General features: G+C 37.9%; 1 protein-coding gene across 2 annotated transcripts in view; it reads right to left on the minus strand.

Annotated features, from left to right (window-relative positions):
* The window catches only part of LOC150077611 (dual specificity protein phosphatase CDC14C-like), a 271240-nt gene that overhangs the window by 223490 nt on the left and 25826 nt on the right, over positions 1–21924 (minus strand). For both annotated transcript variants that reach the window (XM_090386870.1, XM_090386869.1), the window contains exon 2: positions 20401–20497. In XM_090386870.1, coding sequence (XP_090242996.1) covers positions 20401–20497 — 97 coding nt within the window. The remainder of the gene's footprint in view (positions 1–20400; positions 20498–21924) is intronic.

A 21924-nucleotide genomic window follows, 5' to 3' on the forward strand; every position in this document is an offset into this window, starting at 1 on the left:
CAATGGGAATATATTTAGTTTGTGTAATATTTTTTATCCAAAAAGTTAGATTTTTCCGATCTCGTAGTCCGAAGTAGCACAACCACAAATGAGGAACTGGACCATACGTTGAAGTAGAATAGTAGTACATGTCACTAAAACTTCTATTTTGTTGTTCAGGATTCCTTGAAAATGGTCCTTTAGGTCTCCGAGGTGACAAACTCAACGTTTCTTTTTGTTTCATAGGAAATGTCTATGTCCACGTATTCTCCAAGATTGCTTGAGGAAATAAACTGTGCAGTGCGTTCAACACTAATTTCCAACAAAGGCATATCTATTATTGTTGAATTGTTTTCATTTGATGACCCTGCTTGATTTAAATGATCCACAAATATTTACACCAGCAGCATTCTTTTCCACATTTTCTGATTCAGTACTGGTCTTTTCTTTACCTTCTTCTGGACATAATTCGTTACTGTGTTTTGTAAAGAAATGATCTAATTTAGGTAATTTTTATTAACTGCTTGTTCTTTTGCTTTCTTCATTTTTCTTTTTTTGGGGTCCACTCTTTCCCTTTTTCTTTTCATTCATTTTTAACCAAAAAATTTTATTAATTTAATTTTAAACTTTATATTTTAAATACAAATAGCAATAATAAACACATTTTTGTATGTCAATTGCTGTTTTGATGATGACTTGAACTGAAATTAATCAACTAACAACTTTTGACTGCCGTATATGGCTAAATGTTTGTAAACGGTGGGCCAACCCCCCCCCCCATCCTCCTGTTAAGTTGGGAATCCCAAACACCATATGATATGACGTATACACATACAGTAACTGAACGGTGTCTGATCACTATACAAGGTTGCATTTGTAAAAGCAAAATAAAGACTGCCGCCGTTGCCTGGGTTTGTTATGTTTTGGCGATAAGATATAAAAATTCCTTCCTTATTCTAGATGTATAACATTGTTGAGGAGCTCGGTGAGAAATATATTTTCATTACATGTGCATCTGTCTATAGGCCATAGACAAAGGGTGTCCCTACTTGCATCTGTTTATGGGCCCTGGTGAAGTAGGCCTAATTCACTAGGGCTCCTAGGCTTTGCCTACTTTTGCTATATGGTAGCTACACCCCTGATTGGGAATGTTAATAAGAGCATCTCTGAATTCTGGGAAAATTCCCTTGGACTGGTGCTAATGTCTCCCCCAATCCATAAAGCTGATACAAAAAAATGTCGGTAACTATAGGCTTCGTTTGGATTTTATTGGTGCATTAGCAACTAAGGCTATAATGTGGGTAACTATAGGCCAGTGAGTCTGCAGTGCCATTCAGGACTATCTCTAGAAGAATGGTATCTTGTATAGATCACAGCATAGGATTGTTAAGGGTAAGTCATGCCTCACAAACTTGTAAATTACTATGAAATGGTCATTACACAGTTCAATGCAGGTAACAATTTTGGTATAACACATCTAGATTTACTATAGCTTTTTGATACTGTCCTTCGTGGAAGGCTGGTATATTAACTGGAAAAAGTTTGTTTGGTAACATCCTACTATGGATTACAGACTGGTTAAAAGATAGGAAACAGAGGACTATCATAAATGGCCAGTCAAAGACTAACCAGTTATAACAACCCTCTGTTTCAGGGACCAGCATAACAAGTGAAATCCCTCAAGGATTGGGTTCTCTGTGATTTTTAATATTTATAATTGATATTGATTAGGATATCCCAAGGAAACTGTCATGTTTGCTAACAATTTGCAGATGGGGGAAGAGCAGTCAAAAATCCAAGCCACATTCAAAAAGGCTTGGATCAGTTGCATATATGGTCCAAAAAAAATTGCAAGTAAAGCTTAATGCTTCTAAATGTAGTATTATGCATTTGAGGAACAGAAATTCTGGAGAAAAGTGTAAATGATTCAATATCACATTAAATACAGTATGAGCTATTATACAAAGGGTACTAGGAAAGTTTTGCAATACAGCTTTGTTTATTTAATTTTTTCAAAGTAATTTCCTCTACATACAATACACCTCTCCATCCTCCGAAACCAATCTTTAAACCAGTTCTGCCAAGTTTCACTAGGGAGTAAAGCACACTCGTTGTCCCAAGCCCGTAGAAGGTCCTCATCACTGGAAAACTGCCTCCCTTTTAGCTTCATTTTCACATGCGGGAACAGTGCAAAGTCGCAGGGAGCAAGGTCTGGACTGTAGGGAGGGTGCTCGAGAAGTTTCAGTCCTGTCATGGTCAAATATTCGGTGCAGGCTTTGGCACGGTGAGCTGAAGCATTATCGTGATGGAGGTACCAGGTGTCCATTCTTGACTTTGGCCGCAGGTTCTTCATAGATCCAATGACTTTAGGCAGGCATTGTTCAGTATACCATTCGAGTGGAATTGTGGAACGTGTCCAAAACGACACGTTCCACAATTCCACTCGATTTGAAAAATACAGCTATCATTTTCTTCTTTACAGATCGGGATTTTCTGACAATTACGGGTGTGTCGTCATCATCAAAGACCCAAACTTTGTTTTGAGCCTTGGTCGGCAGATCGTAATAGTACAGCCAAGTCTCGTCACCTGTCACGATGTTGTTCACATACCGAGATTGTCCCTTATCAAACTTTTTTAACATCTCCCGGCACCAAGTCACACGTCGTGTCATCTGCTCTTCAGTCAGTTGATGCAGCACCCAGAGAGAACAAAGTTTCTTCACGTGAAAATGATCTTGCAGAATCGAACGAATTGCTGGTGCATTTAGGCCCAAAGTATCCTCTATCTGTTGGTAGGTCACTCGCCTGTTTTCGTCAAGCATTTTCCTCACAGCAGTAACGTTTTCCTCCGTAACTGACGTTCGTGGCCTTCCCGGCCTCTCAGAATCCTCCAGAGTGAAATTTCCCCTTTGGAATTCTCTATACCACCTGAATATCGTTGTACGATGTGAATAATCATCATCTAGTGCAAGAGTCATTTCTTCTAAGCACTGGTCTATGGTTAAACCACGCACGAAATTATACCGCAAAACTGTCCTTATCTCATTTCGTGACCACGATGCCATCGCAAGCACTTTAGACTCTCACTACTAATGAATAACTGAGCCCATCGACTTGGCGCGGCGGCTACTATGCACGTATGAACATGTCTCAACATGCAGCAACAAGCAGCTTCCTGTGATTCATTGTTGCGTCATATTGCAAAACTTTCCTAGTACCCTTTGTACAGGGCGATTCACTACCAGTGCGACAAACTTGCAGGAGGTGTAGGGGGCACAGACGAATCGGAATCACATAGCATTGCAGGGTCTGAAATGCCTTCATGCGGTAGAGGATGTTGAACAGGAGGTCGTGTGAACAGCAATCCCGCTGGAAGTCAGCATTTGCGAACCGGTTCTTAAGGCAGTAGGATGGACGAGTATTCAAACGTTGAACTGGCCGACATGCACCTCGCGTATGGAGCTGCGGACTGTAATGGGTGCGCCACTCTGCACTTGTACTAGGAACGTTATCCGCACAGGTGTGCTCCTCATCATACAATTTTCACACGTGTGCACAGAAGGTTACGTGAGACTGGCTGTTTCACAAGAGGTACCATGAATCGAGAGCGAATGACAAGGACGCCAGACAATGAGGAGAATGTCCTACATCTTGCAGAAGGCAATCCAAGTACGAGTACTCTTACTTGGATCTATTCCTCTCAATCTCATTGCCCTTCTCTCCATCCATTCCAACAGATCCACATCCTTTGTGAAACAAGGTTTCCAGATGTATACAGTATTCATTATGTGGCCTGACAATTGCCTTATATAGTGACTTCTTAATTTATGCGAGGGATACGTTCCAGAACATCTCACACAATTTAAATTCATACGTAATATAAACAATCACCAAAAAATGTGATAATAGGTCTGTGAGAGTAACTCTCGCATCTAGCTAAGTTACCCCTACTGGTACATACCATTGTTTTCTTTGGTTAGAAGACTGAGCACTCTGAAGAAAATGATGAGCAACCAAAGAGATTCATTTATCTTTATTGATTTTTATTATATTTATTTTTTTTTGGACAGTAAGAAAAAGTATGCTGACTATAACCAACATATACAGTACAACACAAACAACAACTGAGAGAGAGAGAGAGAGAGAGAGATTGGGATGGAAGGAGGCCTCAGGCAGATTGATGAGAGGGATCACCGTGGTCAGATTTCGTTGTGTCGAATTCAGACCAGATAGGTGGGGGGTTACGCTACCCTGGGAGGTGGAGGGTTCACTTGATTGCTCCTTTGAGCATCTGAAAAAGGAATCCAGAGTTAGTTGCTCTGCATGCTGCCTCCTGTCACACAACTCACAGTAATAACCAATAGTTTGCATGTAGCGTAACTTTACATTACACTTTAGGGCTTCATTCAAGATTAGGGTCTTCATCAGACTTAAGCCTTCATCTATAAGATTTAATGCTTTTGATATTCCTTTCACTGTCAGTTCCGTACTTCTTTAGCCTCTGGGCTTCACTAGCTGCTGCCTCCTCTTGAATGCACTGCTGCTCCAGTGCAAACACATCTTCATTTGACAATTCTTGATTATGCGAATCAGTTAAATCATCGACATCAGTTTCCTCCACTTATGAACTGTATCTTTTTTTTTAATGAGTGTCACGCATTTGTCTTTAGTTTGTGCATAATCTTCATTGGTATCAGAGAGCCTTTGAAGGAGTTTCTAAGATCTGGACATAACTTATGCCACAAACTTTGAATAGCGCTATGTGGAACTTCATGCCATGCAGCACCAGTGAATTTTAAAGGATATTTTATATTGAAGGCTTGCCAATATTGCTGCACACTCATCTGTTTGTGGTCAGTTTTGTCAATTAGATCAGCCAGAATGTGCTTTAAATACTGAAACTTAAAAGATTAATCCCATATTGGTCCATAGGCTGGAGTATCGAGGTTTATTCGCCGAGGAAAAAAAAAATAATCTGGATATTGGAACAGATATCAACAATACTGGGTGGACAGCTCGTGGCATTATCAAGAATAAGTAAGATGTTGAACAGAATTCCTTCTACCTTGCAACACACTTCCAGTTCTGGCTTGTAACTGAGACCCATGATAACTTCTGAAAATAACAGCAGTCATCCACCCTTTAGGGTTTGAGTACCAGTACATGGGCATGTACATCCTGTCATAAGCTTTAAGAGCACGAGGATTTTTCAGAGTGGTAAATGCACACAGGTTTCAGTTTATGACCCTCCATATTAGCAGATCTTTTGCCACCTTAAAGCCAGGCACAGCATTTTTAGCAATGGAAACATAAGTGCAACCAGGCATTTTTTCCCAGTATAAACCTGTTTCGTTGCACTTTCTGAAAATATGATTGCCGCACATTATTTTAAATTTGCATAATTTAAACACGCATAAAGTAACAAGTCAATGTACAATGGAATAATTACCTCTTTATCCCTGCTGGCAAACTTCCTGTATATCACTGACAAAACTACTTAAGCTGTCCTGGAAACCTGTCTGCACTATTCAGAGAAATTGGTATCTGATTACAAAATTACACAGGTCTTTTTTTTTTCTACTATCCCGAGGGTGGTGCCACATAGTTGGTATGTTAATCTGAGATTACTGCTTCCCATATAAGTACTTTTCACTTGTCAATATTAAATTTAAATTGCCATTTCTCAGCCCATCTGCCTAATTTGTGTAGATCTTGTATAGCAATAAGCTCTAAACAAATTTAGGCCCTGATAACTGTGATTAACCACCCTGTCAACCTTCATATCATCTGCAAACATTAAGCCTGATGAGCTTTATCAATATCATTAGCAAATATAGAAAACAATAATTGGTCCAGTGCTAAACTCTGGGAGACTCTGCTACTAACATTAGTCCAAGAGTGGCAGTGCCCATTGACAACCATCCTCTGCCTCTCCCACTCAACTATCCCTTTATCCATAGCAGTAACTTACCCTTAATGCCACATTGCTCCAATCTGTATAGCAATCTTATGTGCAACAATATCAAAATCTTTTATGAATTCCAAGTATATATGAAAAAAATTAACTTTTCACAATCAGATTTTTTTTGCATCCAGTTCCTTTGTTAGTGTGTCATATTATCCAATCAGATTGGTTAGACAAGATCACCCCATTAATCCATGCTGTGACTGTATATAACTGTATTCCTGTCTAGATGGTCTGTATTACTTTTTTAAACAGTGACTCCATTATTTTCCATGGAGTCGAAGTGTAGCAAACAGGTCTGTACTTACTTATTCACATCTTTGTGAATTTTACATCTCCAATCCACAAGAACTGCCCCTGAACAAAACAATGCTGTCATAATCATGGCTAAAGGTTTGATTATCTCGTTTGCTGCCTCATTTAAATAAAATTGGATAGATCCCATATACCCCAGGAACATTTTTTTACAATTTAGCTTCAACAATTTGTCTTCTACTTTCTTCTCAGTTATTAAAAACTTATTCAACTCCTTGTTAAATTTGACACACTAGCAGCATCCCTATCTCTAAAATATTTCTCATGTGCAAATGTAGATGGAAATAACTAATCTGTTCATAAGCAACCAGAGCAAGACCATCAACAGTTAAACCATTCATATCTAGGGGTACCAATGCAATTCAACTGCCTTTCCTTCTAGTCTTTATGTTAGTAAAGAAATCTTTGATGCTTTTCTTTCCTTCTTTGACAGAGGCTTCTCATAATCTGTCTTAGCTTGCCTAACCTTCTTTGAGACCTGACTGCAGGCTAGTTTATATCTCTGTGGGCATCTGTATCACCCAATAATTTATATGCATCCTATGCATTTTTCTGTTTTTCCACAAGTCTTATCAGTTTATCTGGCATCTATTTAGGTAAGAGCCTTGAACAGTACCTCTTATTTGGTATAAAAATCATAATAGTTTCTACATTTACATCCTGAATGCTTCCCATTTATATTTGCTGTTGGCAACTTCTTCAATTGGTCCCACTGTATAGAATTTGAAAAGTGTCCAAGACTATTGTAGTCACCTTTATGAAGGCGAAAGACCTTTCCTTTGCCCTTGAGAGTAGTTACATCTTTAAGTAAACCCCACATTAATACAGTGATCACTGCCATCTAGTGAGTCTCTTACTGTAGATTCTTAATATAAGAAAGGTCACTGCTGATAATCAGATCAACAGTATTGTTTTTTTAGTTGCCTCTCTAACATGCTGGTATAGAAAACAACCATTCAAAAAATCCACAAAATATTTGCAACCGTGTAAGTGATCAACCCACAGGGTCCAGTCAATATATGGAAAGTTAAAGTCCCCCATATATACTGATTTGCTGGCCAACTCGATGTCTGTACAGTTGTTTGTTACACTCATCACAATCATTAAGCTATACCACACTCAAATCTTAATTTTGTTTTCCCTAGTGCTTATGTCACACCAAACCGACTCGAGATTGCTCTGACCACCCATGTCAACTGATGTACTGCCTTAGATTTTTAGATGCTTCTTAAATAAAAGCATAACCCCCCCCCCCACCTCCTGTCCTATCTGTCCTTCCTTCCTGTATACATTGCACTCTCCATATTCAAATTCTGCATCCCTTATATCTGGGTGATACCACATCTCTGATATCTCTGCACTTGATGACTTGACCAGCACTTTGAATTCAAAATTTATTTACTATGACCTAGCATCAATGTACAATGTATGTATACATGCACCTGTTTTTCCTCTTAGTAACATTAATACAGTACAAAAGGTACTAGGAAAGTTTTGCAATATGACGCAACAATGAATCACAGGAAGCTGCTTGTTGCTGCATGTTGAGACATGTTCATACGTGCATAGTAGCCGCCACGCCAAGTCGATGGGCTCAGTTATTCATTAGTAGTGAGAGTGTAAAGTGCTTGCGATGGCATCGTGGTCACGAAATGAGATAAGGACAGTTTTGAGGTATAATTTCGTGCGTGGTTTAACCATAGACCAGTGCTTAGAAGAAATGACTCTTGCACTAGATGATGATTGTCCACATCGTACAACGATATTCAGGTGGTATAGAGAATTCCAAAGGGGAAATTTCACTCTGGAGGATTCTGAGAGGCCGGGAAGGCCACGAACGTCAGTTACGGAAGAAAACGTTACTGCTGTGAGGAAAATTCTTGACGAAAACAGGCGAGTGACCTACCAACAGATAGAGGATACTTTGGGCCTAAATGCACCAGCAATTCGTTCGATTCTGCAAGATCATTTGCACGTGAAGAAACTTTGTTCTCTCTTGGTGCTGCATCAACTGACTGAAGAGCAGATGACACGACGTGTGACTTGGTGCCGGGAGATGTTAAAAAAGTTTGATAAGGGACAATCTCGGTATGTGAACAACATCGTGACAGGTGACGAGACTTGGCTGTACTATTACGATCTGCCGACCAAGGCTCAAAACAAAGTTTGGGTCTTTGATGATGATGACACACCCGTAATTGTCAGAAAATCCCAATCTGTAAAGAAGAAAATGATAGCTGTATTTTTCAAATCGAGTGGAATTGTGGAACGTGTCGTTTTGGACACGCAGAAGACAGTCACAGCTAAGTGGTATACTGAACAATGCCTGCCTAAAGTCATTGGATCTATGAAGAACCTGTGGCCAAAGTCAAGAATGGACACCTGGTACCTCCATCACGATAATGCTGCAACCCACCGCGCCAAAGCCTGCACCGAATATTTGACCACGACAGGACTGAAACTTCTCGAGCACCCTCCCTACAGTCCAGACCTTGCTCCCTGCGACTTTGCACTGTTCCCGCATGTGAAAATGAAGCTAAAAGGGAGGCAGTTTTCCAGTGATGAGGACCTTCTACGGGCTTGGGACAACGAGTGTGCTTTACTCCCTAGTGAAACTTAGCAGAACTGGTTTAAAGATTGGTTTCGGAGGATGGAGAGGTGTATTGAATGTAGAGGAAATTACTTTGAAAAAATTAAATAAACAAAGCTGTATTGCAAAACTTTCCTAGTACCCTTTGTACATCTATTCGCTTGTACAATGAGCATCCCCATCAGGTCTTGAAATCCCCCGATGCCTTGCATTTCAGGCTGCTACATGTTCCAACAGAACAAGTGCAAAAATCACTCCCCCCCCCCAATAGCACTTTTCCTTCCCACCTAATACCGCCTCAACAGCATCAGTAAACATTCTTGCCCCACTTCCATTTAAGTATATCTCATCCACTTCCATTTAAGAATATCTCATACCTCATTTTTCTCAGCATGGTTTGAATACAAACCATGCTGAGAAAAATTCTACCACATGAGCCTTGGATAATCTCTCTGGGAAAGTCCCTCGCTATATTGACTGACAAGGCTCTCAAACATGTACCCCCTCCTATCATGTCTGGGCAGGATTGCAGACACTTTCAATTTCATTCACAATTCACATTACTTGTATGCACAAACTCTTGTTATCTGTATACATAATACTTGAGCAGTGGCCTAACCATTGCATTATACAATGATATAATCACCTCCTTATCTCTTCTGACAATATTTCTCTATCATTTGTAATACCATAGGATCTGTCCTAACAGCTTGTGCATACTGCTTGGAGAACTTGGTCTGACACAATTACACTTTTGTTATTCACAACTTTGACTGTGGTTACACACAGTCAAAGTAAAACTTCCTTGCCTTTGTCACAGTAAAACTTCAATTTCCACTTTGTAACCGGCTACCTAATTATGTTTAGATCTTTAGGTGCCAGACCCTACCAAGACAGTCTTAAGGGTTAAAATTTGATATAATCATACAGATGTTATTTGATAATATAAAGTTGACTAGGAATGTTTAATGACAATGTTTTGCATTTTTAGATCTTGTTACAGTAGCATATGCCTCCGTAGCCAAGTGGTCAGGAGCAGGAGTGCAGTAGCACACGCTCTTTGAGTAGACCGGGGTTCAAGCCCCTGACTGAATACAGTCGACCTGCCAACCCGCACTGGACCAGCGTGGCAGATTATGGTCCATTTCCCTCAGCATGAATTGTTGAGGAGGCTTCCATCCTGCAGTGGGTTGATAATGGCTGCACTTTACCCCTTTTTTTTTTTTTTTTTTTTTTTATGCTGATTACTACCATTGGCTACTCTGCCAACCTCTACAAACGAGTCATTAAGCCTGATGCCTTCATCAATACACAAGTACATTAATAAATATCATAATAAAAATTGAAAAACAACACGAGCACAACATTGAACACTAGGAAACAATAGTGCAAGAAGAGCAGTGCCCATTGATAATCACTCTCAGTCCTCCATAGCAGCATCTTTCTTTTAATGTCACACTGCTTCAATCTGGACATCAATCTTTTATGTGAAGTGGTATGAAAAGCTTTTCTGAAAGGTAATTATATGATGTCAAAATTATTATTATTTTTTTGCATCCAGTTCCTTTGTTACTGCATCATAATACCCAGTCAGGTTGGCCAGACTGTCTCCTGGTATTCCTTGTCAGAGACTTCTGATTTGGAATCCCCTCTTCTCCCTCCCCCATTCTGGCTTAATATCTCTGTCCCGCTAAGTTAAATACATCTGTTACCTCTATCATGCTCCAAACTCCACTAAACACTGATTTCCTTTCTTTGAAACTACTTTCTCCAATCTAACTTTCCTAACCATGAGGTAGTTTCCCTTTGTGATTTTAATGTTCACAACTCCAGCTGGCTCCAACTCAAATAATTACTGTTGAGTCTTGATGTTTCTTCTCCAAAACTCTTCAAAGTACACAGGTCCATGTCAGTGGTCCTCTTGGCACATCGGATCACAATTTGATGGTCACTTCTCCAGTGGAGCCTTTCTCAGCCTCGTGTTGTTTGTCATTAAAAAATGACAAACAGGATTATCTGCAAGATTATCCTTGGTTCAACTACTGTTTTAAATCTTCTGATCCCAATGTTTACTCAGATCGTGTCAGCAAATTTATTCTTGTATGGATGAAATCCTTTAATCCATATTAAAACAAAAATTGTCATTTATCAAAAAAAATCTTAGTTTTCCTGTGCTAAGGTTTGCTTTCCAATAAATATGCTAAGATAAGAATGTAGCATGTTACAAGTGGTTTGTATCCCAATCCCCAGCTTCATTTTCATAAACTAAAGCTTAAAAAAAAATTGTAAAGCAGCTATTAATCAATTGCAACTAGATTAGGAACAGGCAGAGTTGAAATCATGCTTCTTGTCTAAATTGGACATTCTTATCTCTTCCGAAAGTTATTGGCCACAACTACTGTCCAGCTATACCCCAATCGCTGTTAAAACCTGATGGCTCTATTGCATCCTCCACTAAAAATAAAGGCCGGCTTACTAGCATCCTACTTTGCTTCTAATTCTTATGCTGACAATCCATTCCCACTTCACTTCATTGAGGCAGGTGGCGCTGATCAAAGGCAACATGAATATAGTGCTCCGTGAAGTTTTGTGATTTTTAGTAGTTCAAACTATTCAAATTGGATGAATTTTATGTTCCTCACACTCTCCAGGTGACAGTGAGTCCACAGACACTTATTTTATGCCGAACTTCTAAGGCGTTCAATTGATATAGAAGTTTTCAAATACCAGTATCACGACGTTCGATCTAGCGGTCTGCACTATCGCAACGCCATATAGGTCCGGCCAATGGTTTAACTAATTTTTGTGATTGAACTATGTTGCTTGTAATTATTCCTACTAGTCTAAACATTGCCTAGAACATCAGTCCATTATTCAGATTCAAAAATATATATTTTTATGATGATTGAATTTTCCATTCTTGATTTATAGCTGACTGACAATTTGAGTAATTTAATTATGTCACATGGAGGCAGCCATTGCTTCCTCCTCGGGTGTTGACAACAAAAGCCTTGTTGTTATGTCATGTGAGCATAAGGCCCTGTTTTGATTGGCTGTAGCCGCAATACCGAAGAGAGCCAGCTTATTCCTGGCATCACTTGAGTACTCATATAATGATTATAATATTTCACATTAAAATATTCTATTGACTTCTGTAACGCCAATGCTCCTTGTTTCTTTCCCAGGGCTGAGATAGTGCCCCAACAACTTGTGAGGGAAAGTATTGCATGTATAGAGAAACACCAAGGAATTTTTGTCCCCCCCCCCACGTTTCTGACCACAGACTTAGCATGGCTAAGGACCAACTTTTTTCCTGGACAGTCTACGTTGTTCTTACTGCTGCAGTTGTTCTTACTGCTGCCATCATTCTTAGCGCCCCCAAATCTCCCCGGAGAAATTAGTTCCCAGTCTCTGGGACAACTCTTTAACCTGGGCATCTTTTCTGTCACAAGAAATGTGACAGAAACCTCTGTCACATTTCTTGTGACAGAGAAATGGATATCTTGAAGGCAGTGATCTTGGATGTGCTCAGAGCTGGCATAAACCAGCTCTGAGCACATCCAAGATCATTACATTATATACACTTCAACCTTACCTCTACGATCTAGTATGAGCTCTTTATTTTTGTCTTAGATCTTGACATATTTCATCTCTGACGGTATCTGTTTCCTCATTGCAAAATGGAATTTGCAGCGTTACCATCTCGTGCTTGTACTCCTTGAGATCGTGAGCCAAGTCAGTTTTGATAGCATATTATGCGTGGATACTGTAGTTTCTTGCAGATCTCATTAGTGCTGCATGTGTAATTTGTGACAAAGCATGACAGGGTAACATGATCCAACATGATAGTAACAATACGTACTTGTATTGTTGCAATCATACCATTCAGCAAATGGCTACAATCAAATGGATAATTAGGCTATTGGCCTAACCTCTTCCAAATGTTGATTCGGTAGAGCAAGTAGCGGGCACCAGCATAAATTACATTGTTCGTAATTTCAGTTCTAGCTGGTCGAAATTTAGTAGGTGTCATCAAAGATGTTTACACACAAAACATCTTTTGTGCATACAGGGTACACAAGTGATTTTTTTTTTTTTTTTTTTCCAAGTAGGTATGCTGCTCCAATTCCAGCACACAAGTTAAAATGATGACAAGCCAATTACCACCGAGTGCCCAATCTCCTCTTTTAATACCATTGGTATTCAAGTTTTTATAGCCTTCCATAACAGGTGCATCACTGACATAACGTAGTTGATGATGCACCTGTATCATAGTTTTGTAGATATAATAGTTTTTTTTTTTTTTTGTAGAAACTGTATATGCTTTCATCTTCTTTTAAAGAAAATGAAAATACTTTCATGTTCTTCAATAAAAGCTTTTGGACATACATGACACTATCCCATCTTAAAACATATTTATGCCCAGGACTGCCTGTTGAAATAGGCAACATGAAAATTGACTACCACCTGCACTCACAACCACCTAAATAGCAGAGACTTTGGCATCAAATGCCTTTTTAAAGGAGGGCTGACTAAAAGATAAACAGACAGAGTAGTCATAAATAGATATGCCTGAGGGTAGATTGGCACAGCAAGTGAAGACCCTGAAGGATGTCAGGCCACTTTTTTTTTTTTTTTTTTTATTTAATCATCCTTAATGACACTGATCAGGGAGTGAAGAAGTTGTCAAAGTCTGCTAATGATTTAATGTTAGAAAGGGTGGTTCAAAACTGGAACCTGGTCGTTTTGCTTCAAAGTGTCGAGATTGGTTGAACAAATGGTCTGAAAAATAACTGAATTTCAACACTTCTTTTTTTAGAAAAAGAACAGAAATCAAGGAGTTGCAAGCTACAGGGAGTAGAGTTTAAATAATTCAGGAAAAAAAAAAAAAAAAAAAAAAACTTAGGGCACCATTATAATCCAGTCAGATATCTTTCCCAGGGCTGAGATAGTGCCCCAACAACTTGTGATGGAAAGTATTGCATCTATAGAGAAACACCAAGGAATTTTTGTCCCCCCCCACGTTTCTGACCACAGACTTAGCATGGCTAAGGACCAACTTTTTTCCTGGACAGTCTACGTTGTTCTTACTGCTGCAGTTGTTCTTACTGCTGCCATCATTCTTAGCGCCCCCAAATCTCCCCGGAGAAATTAGTTCCCAGTCTCTGGGACAACTCTTTAACCTGGGCATCTTTTCTGTCACAAGAAATGTGACAGAAACCTCTGTCACATTTCTTGTGACAGAGAAATGGATATCTTGAAGGCAGTGATCTTGGATGTGCTCAGAGCTGGCATAAACCAGCTCTGAGCACATCCAAGATCATTACATTATATACACTTCAACCTTACCTCTACGATCTAGTATGAGCTCTTTATTTTTGTCTTAGATCTTGACATATTTCATCTCTGACGGTATCTGTTTCCTCATTGCAAAATGGAATTTGCAGTGTTACCATCTCGTGCTTGTACTCCTTGAGATCGTGAGCCAAGTCAGTTTTGATAGCATATTATGCGTGGATACTGTAGTTTCTTGCAGATCTCATTAGTGCTGCATGTGTAATTTGTGACAAAGCATGACAGGGTAACATGATCCAACATGATAGTAACAATACGTACTTGTATTGTTGCAATCATACCATTCAGCAAATGGCTACAATCAAATGGATAATTAGGCTATTGGCCTAACCTCTTCCAAATGTTGATTCGGTAGAGCAAGTAGCGGGCACCAGCATAAATTACATTGTTCGTAATTTCAGTTCTAGCTGGTCGAAATTTAGTAGGTGTCATCAAAGATGTTTACACACAAAACATCTTTTGTGCATACAGGGTACACAAGTGATTTTTTTTTTTTTTTTTTTCCAAGTAGGTATGCTGCTCCAATTCCAGCACACAAGTTAAAATGATGACAAGCCAATTACCACCGAGTGCCCAATCTCCTCTTTTAATACCATTGGTATTCAAGTTTTTATAGCCTTCCATAACAGGTGCATCACTGACATAACGTAGTTGATGATGCACCTGTATCATAGTTTTGTAGATATAATAGTTTTTTTTTTTTTTTGTAGAAACTGTATATGCTTTCATCTTCTTTTAAAGAAAATGAAAATACTTTCATGTTCTTCAATAAAAGCTTTTGGACATACATGACACTATCCCATCTTAAAACATATTTATGCCCAGGACTGCCTGTTGAAATAGGCAACATGAAAATTGACTACCACCTGCACTCACAACCACCTAAATAGCAGAGACTTTGGCATCAAATGCCTTTTTAAAGGAGGGCTGACTAAAAGATAAACAGACAGAGTAGTCATAAATAGATATGCCTGAGGGTAGATTGGCACAGCAAGTGAAGACCCTGAAGGATGTCAGGCCACTTTTTTTTTTTTTTTTATTTAATCATCCTTAATGACACTGATCAGGGAGTGAAGAAGTTGTCAAAGTCTGCTAATGATTTAATGTTAGAAAGGGTGGTTCAAAACTGGAACCTGGTCGTTTTGCTTCAAAGTGTCGAGATTGGTTGAACAAATGGTCTGAAAAATAACTGAATTTCAACACTTCTTTTTTTAGAAAAAGAACAGAAATCAAGGAGTTGCAAGCTACAGGGAGTAGAGTTTAAATAATTCAGGAAAAAAAAAAAAAAAAAAAAAAACTTAGGGTACCATTATAATCCAGTCAGATATTCAATTTTCCATGCATTATAAACAGGTTGTTAAAAAGGCACATGGTTCATGTGTATGATATATAGAACCTTCACAAGTAGAGAAAAGAATTTCAGTGTCTGTTATACAAGTCAATGGTGAGACCAAATTTAAGGTCTCACTTAAATAATAATCACTTAAATTGAAGTAAGGCAAAGCTTCTAGAAATGGTTCAAAAAAGGGCAACCAAATTTGTGAGTGATAATTTATATCAATATGAAAAATAGCTTAGAAGATGCAGAATGCAAAGCTTGGTAACTAGACATTGTAGAGGGGACTTGATTAAGGTACATAAGGACCCAAAGGAAATATTGTAAAAATGACAAAGAAGGTATATTATTACTAGTAGGAGAAACAAAAACCAGAAGGTACAAAGATAAAATTTTTGGGAGCAACAAAAGATGAATCTCATGAAGTTTACTTTTGGGCAGCATGTTTTAGATCAGTAGAATAAATTGCCTGCCACAGTGGTCAAGGAGGAGAGTTTGGTAAAGTTCAGAATATTTGTTTCCTAGCATCATTTATAAAACTCTTTATAAAATTAACACCATAAACTAAAATAAATAAATAAATTTTCTGTTTATACTCCGGGACAACCAAACGGTCAGTGGGGTTAACAAGATACACAGAATACAAGAAACAGCACCGCATTCAGCAGTCACGGGCTTGAACCCTTGTCACTCAAGGCACGTGTACTTAATGCACCCGCGCGCCTGACCACTAGGCTACGGCGGCTTAATGAGTTTCAAATTGACCCTCAGAAACTAAATGAAGACAAAGCATATAAGGAGAAAAAAAAAAAAGTCCAAGAGAACCTTCACAGATGTTCAAAGAAAGTGCATCACCTAGGAATTTCACGTTTCAAACCCTTTTTTGTGATGGTATGTTACACTTTTCACCCGATGGGAAGCAATATGATGGGAAGAACATCCCGATGATAAGGAGCAGAGTCATCATGAAAGATGGAGTTACTTGGCAGGTTGAAATGGTCTCTAATGGTTAGCAACAACTTGCATTCCAATATAGCCAGGTATCTATTGGCATTCACAGAACCTTTTATAAACTGCGGGTGACTCCACAATACGAAACGCACCCCCATATCATTTGGCTATTAGGGAATTTCACTGTAGACACCATACAGTCTGGATGGTATTCTTCAACACATCTACGGCAAATCATTTGTCTCCCATCAGAGCCATGCAGGTTGAATTTCTTCTCATCCAAGAAAATAACTGACTTCCACTACTCGGTGGTCCATTTGACATGCTCCTTACACCAAATTAATCAGGCCTTTTTCATTTTTTGTGAAAGGAGGGGCTTCTTCTTAGGATGACGAGCTACAAATCCATTTTTCAAGAGGCATCTTCTGATTGTTACTGCACTTGCTACCACTCCTGTATGTTCTTTTCAGCTCAGATGAAGAAGCTTTATGGTTTTTATGGCATAAGCACTTCAAAATGCAGTGTCCTGTTTTGGCATAGACACTCATTTGCATCCGATTCCTTTTTTCCTATCAGAAGAACTGGTATTCTTGAGTTCGGAAAGAAATTTACTCACTGTCGACTGATTACAAGACACTCAATAAGCAATATGATGGGAAGAACATCCTTCCTCACGTAAAGCAACAATAGCACTCTTTCTTCATGGCATCAACTGCATGTAACTCGCCATCCTAACACAAGTAAGGAATGACTGCAAGTCTTGCAAAGCGTGCTTATATAGCTGAAAGTAACAGCTAATGCAATATTACATTATCACCTATGCATGTCAATCTTATCTGATGCAATATTACATTATCACCTACACATGTCAATCTTATCTGTAAGAAATACTGCGATATACTTACGTTATTCGGACAACAATTACAATTTTAAGGAGTGATGCACTTTCTTTGAACACCAGTGTATATTGGTCACAAAATGCACAAGAGGACATCAAAGTAATACGAATCATTTTCTAGCACATGTGAATATACCACTTATCATGGCGAGGAGGTTTGAGCACTCCAATGACCCACAAGAGTTATGCTAGCAGGTGCTCAAATGCCTGATAGGGCCTCCTAGCCAGTCAGGTCGTTGAATATGTAGTAAATGCAAAACAATGTGTAGTACACTAAAGAACTAGCACATCCACCATTTAAATGTAATTAAAACACTAAAAGAAAATCGGAGAGAAATTGGACTGACAATAGAGAACTGACTAGGAACAGATAGAGAAACTCTATAAGAAAAATGAGAAGAAAGGAATAATAACTGTTGAAACATGGAATTAAGCTTTATTAATGTGAAAGAAGATATAGTGAAAGAATTAGAAAACAGAATTTTTTTTTTTTTTTTACACTAACAGAAAGTAAAAAGAAAGGGAAAGATAGAACAACTATATGAAATTATATACAGCATCAATACATAGTAAGGTGCAGAAAATTGAAGGGCTGGTAAAAGTGTAGAAATTTTAATATATAAATGGGAGGGGGGGTCAGAACAATATAATCCAGAATCAGAAAGAATATGGCACATAAAATTATATAATTAATTAATAAGTAGAGCAAGTGATGCAAAAAAAGAAAGCATATACAGAATCAGCAAAAAAAATAAAATATTACTTAATTTTTTTTTTCAATTAATAAGATTTAACTAACACAATAGATAATATTAATAATAATAGTAGAACACTAAACTTCCAGAATAAGAAATAAAATAATTAAATTCCCAGCGTAAATGACTAATCGAAATTACTGTTGTAACGGAAGAAATGAAATAACTGGAGCTGTGCATGAAAACATAAAAAGAAAACATTGGCCTTCAGAGATATTTATGTTCACAAAATTCATTGTTTATGGGTGGACTTTTGGTGCTAATTCAAAAAATCCAAACCATTTTTTGGCATGTTCACATATAAACATACATGTGTTTATTGTCTTCATGTCCATCCAGCTGCATGCAACAACTCAAATCCTAGTGGACAGATTTTCATGAAATTTTATATTTGAGCCTTTTAAAAATATTTGTGAAGCCATTCCAAATTTAATTAAAATCACAAATATAAATCCAGCAGTTATTGTTTTTTTTTTCAAAAAACAATTCGCATGGAAAAAAGAAATTCACATATAAAATGTAGTTTTAATGTAGTACTGTTAGTTGGATCGTAGATATAACTTAGCTTAATTTTCAGCACTCACCTCAAAATAATCTGCTTAGTTGGTTGAAAGTTTTACCACGTACATAGTGGTTATGAGATTCTAATAACTCAAAGAAATTATAAATTTAAAAAAAATTACTAAGTTATGAGCTTTAAAATTTTTTTCTAACAAAGGAAAGCACATCTTCCATTCTGTGGCTGTCTAATTAAAATAAATTAATTTTTTATCTCACTTTAATTTATTTTAATTAGACAACCATAGAATGAAACGTGCACTTCCCTTTCTTAGAAAAATTTTTGAAGCTCATTACTTAGTAATTTTTTTTTAAATTTATAATTTCTTTAAGTTATTGTAGTTTGTTTGTTTGTTTGTTGTTTTTTTTGGAGCATTAACAACTAAGGCCATATTGCTCCGGGATATGCGGTGGTCATTCCCTGACCTTTCCACATCCTCCATATTTGGTGGTGACGGGGTGGTGGCTTCTTGATTAGACCGGGCTCGAACCCCGGTCTAATCAAGAAGCATGTGCTACGCACTGCTGCTCCTTCCCACCTGGCTACGGAGGCGCCCTTTAAGTTATTAGAATCTCATAGCCACCATGTACATGGTAAAACTTTCAACCAACTAAGTGGATTACTATGAGGCAAGTGCTGAAAATTAAGCTAAGCTATATCTACAATCTAGTCGTTACATCACAGCACATAAGGACTCCTTAAAATATCATCAGTACTGTTAGCTTTAAACAGTTCATGCATGCCTCACATGTATCATTATGTAAGACCCATGAACATTGTGTCATTTGATTCACTTTTCACTTCTATTAATCACAGAAAAAGAAAAAAAAAAAATTAAATTAATGTAAGAAAAAAAATGCAAAAAAAAAAAGCTGAAATATAATGCACTGCATGCATAAACTAACTTGTTACTTAACATATACAAATATAGATATATTTAATTTCTTAACAAACAGTAAGCACTGTTTTCCTAGATATACATTCCATTTATACATGGCATGTATACTTTACCTTATTTATACTACTTTATTTATACAAGGGGGGGGTCCCCGGTATCCGAGTATTCATTATCAGAGTCCTTGCAGTTACGAGGATTTGAAAATTAAAGCTTTATCCCTTGAGAAAATTGACCAAATACTTCAATATTTTTTTTGAGAATGATCTTCTTCATGATCGTGCAACGAAAGTTAAGCGAAGTTAAAGACATTACTACGACAATTTTATCCGAAAAAATACGGCAAAAAAAAAAAAAAAAAACACACTAACTTTGGTCATTGGTGTGATCTCTATATGAATATCCACCTGCTATAGATGGAAACCTGGAAAAGTAACCAGCAAGTCTAGGATAATATGCCATTCTTAAAGGAGTTTTGTTTTCTTCATTTTATGTCTTTTATATTGATAAAATATAAGTCAAATCTAGTTTTGGAAGTGGTGACATAGGAGACATTTTGACCACAAGGCCTTCTGAATTTGCAAGTAACATCATTTTGCTTCAGTGAATTTCACTGCTATTAATCAATCCACCTATGGAAGTTACAGTAGGTTAAAAAAAAAAAAAAAAAATTTCATCTGAGGGGTTTTTTTTTTGTTTTGCCAAGTGCTTGTGTGTGTTGAGAGGAATCCACTCCAGGCATGTGTAGATGAGTAAAGCATTCAAAATTCAGCAAGAAATAATTTCTTTAACAACTTCTTACCTGTCATAGTCCAGGTCTTCATCAGTACAGAAGTAGTGTACCTTTGAATTGCTACGTGAACAGGCACCATCTTCCACTGTTGCAAAGTATAGACGATCTACAAAATGGAAAGTAGTAGTAGTGGTATGTGATGCAAGAAAGCAAGTGTATGAGCTTATGCAGCATCAGCCAAAAAAAAAAAAAAAAAAAAACATGCCATTCCCTCCAAATGCCTGTCCAGTTCCTCCTTAAATTTATTTAAACTATCAACTTCCACAATGACAGATGGAAGTTTGTTCCGGCAATTAACCACCTGCTGGCTAAAGGCAAATTTCCGCACATCTATTCTACATCTGTCTTTTCTTAATTTGAATTTATGCCCCCTTAGGTTTGTAATCTGAACAAGTGGAAGGATCCCACCAGAATTCAGCATGCTCAACCCATTCAAGGCCTTATACATCTCAATCAGATCACCACACAGGTGCCTAGTCTCCAGCCACTGCAATTTGCAGAACTTAAGCCTCTCTTGGTAAGGGGGATCCCTTCATTCCCCTCACCAATCTTGTTGCCCTTCTCTGTACACGCTCATACAAATCTCAAGGCGTGGCCTGACCATTGCCTTATACAGAAGGACAATCACCTCCTTATCCCTGCTAGCAAAATTCCTATATATCATTGATAAAACCCCATGACCTGCCATGGCAGCCTGCCTGCATTGCTCAGAAAACTTCATATCTGACTGCACAATTACTCCCAGGTCTTGTTCATTTTCTACCACCTTAAGTGTAGTACCACACAGTTGGTATGTTTCTCTGGGGTTACTTCTACCCATATGCAGTACTTTGCATTTGTCAAGGTTAAACTTCAGTTGCCACTTCTTAGCCCATCTGCCCAAATTATCTAGATCCTGTTGCAGTAGCACACTGCCATTACTGTCATCAACAACCCTGCCAACCTTTGTATCATCTGCAAACTTCGACATTAAGCCTGATATACCTTCATCAATATCATTGATAAATATACAAAACAACAGAGGACCCAACACTGAACCCTGTGGGACTCCACTAATAACATTAGTCCACAAAGAGCAGCACCCATTGATTACCCCGTCTGTCTTCTTCCACTCAACCATCCTTTTATCCATTGTAGCAACTTACCCTTAACACCATTCTGCTCCAATTTGTACAATAGTCTTCCATGCACAACAGTGTCAAAAGCTTTCCTGAAATCCAAATATATGATATCAAAATTATTCTTTGCATCCGGTTCCTTTGTAACCACATCATAATATCCTATCAAATTTGTCAGACAAGACTAATGTACAAGTGTAGCATGTACTTTTTTTTTTTTTGGCAAGCTTTCTACTGCAATAATTACTAGTATTAGTAAATTAATAAGAGGAGTTTACCTCAATATTACTAATATTATTATCAACGTAGAACATATTGAGTATTACAGCTCTGATTCATACTAAATAATTACTAGTGTATATTAAATGCACTGAAATAGTATTAATGGTGACAAATGATGCAAGAAAGCAAGATT

This window comes from Mastigoproctus giganteus, chromosome 12 (assembly GCF_048544385.1).
Source record: "Mastigoproctus giganteus isolate SK-2022 chromosome 12, ASM4854438v1, whole genome shotgun sequence".
Lineage (NCBI taxonomy): Eukaryota > Metazoa > Arthropoda > Arachnida > Uropygi > Thelyphonidae > Mastigoproctus > Mastigoproctus giganteus.